Genomic DNA, 4,134 nt, shown 5'->3' with positions numbered 1-4,134 from the left:
AGCAGAAATGACAAACAGCCCCCAGGTGAGGACCAAACACCACGCAAGAAGCCAGTCCACCAGATACAGAGAAAAGATTTTCCTTCTGTTCGCTCACAAAACAGATCCCCTTCCTGCTGCCCACAGTGGTGCTCCCGACCCCCGCTCTGCCTGCCGCTCATCTGTCTGCTGAGACTGCCCAAAAAAGGGACAGTGAGCTGTGGACCTGCTTCTTACAGCGTGGACAAACTTCTCCTAGAAATAGCATTACAGAGGATGGCAACTGCTGGAGACTTCCAGACACTCCGGCTGTTTGCTCTGGAATGAGGTAATGATTTCCAAGCCACTGTTTTATTTGAAGGTGCCTTGGAGCCCCCTCCCAACAAAAATGCCCAAGCCCCTTCATCCCCAAAGAACCATCCTGAGCATACCTGGGTCTTGATAGACGTGTGAAACATTGTGCTCGATTACAACCTCATGGACAGTGGGATCAGGAACACAGAAAGACTTGTTGTAGGGAGGTTTGAACAGGTATGTCTCCTGGACACCATCTCCAAAATCCCACCTGGAGAAACATGCAAACCACGTTACACTGCACAGCTGGAGAATCAGGGAAATCCCAGAGGAACCCTGGCCTGGCCTAGGCTTGGCTTTCAGGCTCAGGGACAGGGTTTCCAGAAAAACCATAAGAAGCATAATGCCAAGTATCAAAGCTGTGCCCAATGCTGCAGAACCGTCGCTGTGAGAGGAGCACAGCACTGGTAAGAAGAGGAGGAATCCAGTATTAATGCAGTGTTGAAATCCTTTAAAATAAAAGTATTTCAGCCAGCTGTAGGTCCCAACAAGTGAGACTAAGCCATGCTTGCAGGGATTTCAAATTAACTGGACAGTAGCTGAGAAACGGGCCATCTGACATCAGCTGGCCCTGGGCAGAGGAACAGCGCAGGCAAGGCTGGTAAGCTACGCACGGTAAGACCCCAAATCCGGGCAACTTGCAAAGGACTCACAGGAACATGGCATCCACAGCGGAATCAACCTGAACTCTTGCTGTAAGCTCCACGGTGCTGTTCTGAGGGAGGACCGGCAGGACACCCAACACAGTCAGGTTCTTCATCTTATTCATCATCTCCACCGTGACATTGTAATTGACCGTAAAGTTACTGACGTGGTTGGAGGCAGTGAGCTGGGAAGGACAGTGGGACAAAGAAGGCATTTGGGATCACCTCTCCTGAGTGGGGCTTCACTGCTCTGAAGAGGTCCCCAGGCAGGCGAGTGCGTTAAGGCAGAGGAGAGCAGCCGGTGGGACAGGGAGGCAGGGGCAACAGCCTGGATGGCACCAGAAAGCAGCACAGACTGGAAGGTCACCTACCTGGAGAAGCCACCTCTTGCTGGATCCACCTCTCCACCACTAAAGTCAGTCCAAGGAAGGACTGCTTCTACAGCAAGAGGGCAAGGAGAAGAGCTGCTCATCCTGAGACTCCTCTGCCTCTGAACTCGCCGGTTATCCTTTTGCCTGCTCCGATGTGCCCTGCACAGCGTCTGCAGCCGCTGAGCACAGGCACTTGCTGCCACCAAGGGGACAACAGCCACCCAGGTTCCTCAGGACAGGGGCAGAGGAGTGGCTCCAAGCACAGAGTGGGGATGGGAGAGACTCACAAACCCAAGGACACCAAGCAAGCTCCAGCATCCTGGGTGTCGTGAGCACAGAGAGGGAGAGCAAAGCCGGGCAGAGGAGGGAAAGGGCGAACGGACGGGCAAGAGACTGAAGAGATGTGACAGAAGTAGAGCAAGATCCTCAAGATTATCTAGGCATGTCACACTGGCATGGCACCTAATGAAGAAGCATCTTGCCACCTCCTCACCTGCAGGAGAGTCTGAGCTGCTAACAGAAGGGATCCTTCAAACCTGGTTGAGTAGAGACCTCCCACCCCAACAGATAACACAAGTTTGTGTCTCGGCTTTTGTGGATCTGTCACACTGAACCCAGTGGACCCCAGACTAACGCCACCTTGTCAACTCTGCAAGTAAAGGCAATCCAGGCTTGTCAGCACAGTGCTTCACCCAGCAAATCTGCGTTACTCGGTATAGTGCTGCAAATTAGCAAATTAGTGTAGCGTGCCCTCGGAGCAGGGCTGGGGCCAGCAGCTACCCTGCAAACGGATCAAGCAGCTTGGAGCCAGCCCAGGACCCTGCGTGGCAGGACAGGGCGTGATACAGAAAGATGTTCTGGCCAGAGCTGAACTCCTGTTCCACAACAGACACCTCCCTCTGCCCAGCCTCTGCTCTATCCTTCTGCTGGGGTCATGCCAAATCCAGTGTTCCAGTCTGCACCAGCAGAAAGAGAACAGGACAGAGACCAGAAGAACTTGTGGCAGAAGCTCTGTGCTGCCTATGAAAGGCTCAGGTTTCCATCCTGCCTCTGCCTGCTCCTGAATCCACGTCTCCTGCCTGCTGCAGTGGGGCTCCCTGCCTCCTTCCTGCTGGGGGGAGGAAGGACAGATGCTCCAGGAACAGAAAGGAGAACGTGGAGGAAAGAGGAGAAAGCAAAGGCGAGGAAGACAGAGAAGGCAGCCGTAAAGGAAGCATAGGAAGAAATTTACTATTTGGATTTGCAAGAGCAGCTCGGTGAGGAAGAGCAGACAAGCTCATTAGCACAGTGAAAACCTCAACTCAGCTCTGCCTTCTCCTCTCCCTGCTTAGCTTGTGGGACAAAAGGGAAACCCAGGATTGCAATGGTATCAGGGGAAAGGCCTTGGCTTACCGAAAGCTTGTACACAGCTGGGCTTTGGTAGATAACGTTGAAGACAACATTGTAAAAAGTGAAAGATGGCTTATCATCTACTGTCCATCGGAAAGTCACATCTGACCCAGCTTCCATCACAGGGACGTAGCTCTGAAAGGCACGAGGACATTTCATACTAGTGCAAGAGAAAAGCAGGCACAGCATTTCCCAGGGGCTCTCCAGCTGAACTGGAGAGGGAGCGGAGCCAGACTGGGAGGCATCACACACCTTTAAGACTGCTCTCAGAGCACGACACAGAGGTGCAAGATCATCTGTGGCATTGATGCTGGTGGAGAAATACTAACCCTGACCCCATCAAGGAAGAGCAGAGCTGGGAGTGGAACCCATCCTGCCTGCTCCCACAGCCGAGCGCTCTGCTCTTGTGATCAGGTCTCTTTCCTGCTAAAAAACTTTCTGGGATCTTTGCAGAAACAATTCAGCTTTAGCTACAGCTGTAAGCAGAGTCCCTGACCTCCGTCCACGGATGGGGTCTGACCCAAAGGCTAAAATGACACTGGAGAGGATGGGCTCCCTCCTCGCTCCAACAGTGCCTCCTGCGCAGATCGTGGCAGCCAGGAAAGGGCCAACAGGCACTGCAGGCACAGGGTTCTGCCACGAGCAGCCAGAGACGGAGCAGAGCATTTCACAGATCCTGATGGGCAGCTATTGGATGGGTTCCTAGGGCTCGGCTGTAGCTCTGGGGACAGGGGATTTGAGAAAAAAAAGACTGCAAACACCAGAGTAACTCCAAGACTTTGATGGATGGATAAAACATTTTCATAGCTTCAGCCAGCTGGTGTAAGGATTTAGTAGAGCAAGTGTAAACACCTACAGGAATAACTACCTTGACAAGTCCCAGGAAGGTAAATACTGGCCTCGCACAATGCCTCTGGTTTTCTGTAGAACTGGGAAGCTGGGATTCCCTAGCAGGAGGTGCTGCCTTACCTCGGAGGGAATTAAAGTGAACGTCCAGCAGAGCTGCCTTCCTGCCGGAGAGCCCGGTGCCTCGTGCGGCGTGCCTGGTCTGCAGCCACGCTGCCCGCACGCCCCGGGAGCTGGCGCTTAGCAGCAAGCAGAGCTACACCCGACCTGCGTGGAGCTGAGCCCCAGCCCTCCTCCTGAGCCAAACCACACCGGCAGCAGGCTGAAAACGCGACCGACGTTTCCAAAAGCAGAGGCGACCACTCACCACTCGTGTATTTAGCAGGACTCTGCTCTCAGGGTCAGGCATTGCCCGCAGCCCGCGGATGGGCTCCTCCACTTTCACGGTGACAGTGATGTTCTGGGAGCTCACGGCGTTCTCCGCAACGAGCACGTGGGTGCTCAGCCCCTCCCTGAGCCCGCCCAGGCTGACCACAGCAAACCAGGTGTCG

The 4,134-nt window shown here is 54.0% G+C and overlaps 1 protein-coding gene across 1 annotated transcript in view; it reads right to left on the bottom strand.

Annotated features, from left to right (window-relative positions):
- Positions 1-4,134, bottom strand: part of PKD1 (polycystic kidney disease 1 (autosomal dominant)) — a gene marked incomplete at both ends in the record, with an annotated part of 46,458 nt that overhangs the window by 29,498 nt on the left and 12,826 nt on the right. The window contains 4 exon segments of the mRNA XM_010077816.1: positions 411-544; positions 987-1,162; positions 2,741-2,872; positions 3,951-4,124. Coding sequence (XP_010076118.1) covers positions 411-544; positions 987-1,162; positions 2,741-2,872; positions 3,951-4,124 — 616 coding nt within the window.

The sequence above is a fragment of the Pterocles gutturalis genome, unplaced genomic scaffold, assembly GCF_000699245.1.
Source record: "Pterocles gutturalis isolate BGI_N339 unplaced genomic scaffold, ASM69924v1 scaffold11858, whole genome shotgun sequence".
Taxonomy (NCBI): Eukaryota; Metazoa; Chordata; class Aves; order Pterocliformes; family Pteroclidae; genus Pterocles; species Pterocles gutturalis.
The sequence above is the reverse complement of the archived record's forward strand: the minus strand, read 5'-3'. Positions and strand labels throughout refer to the sequence as shown.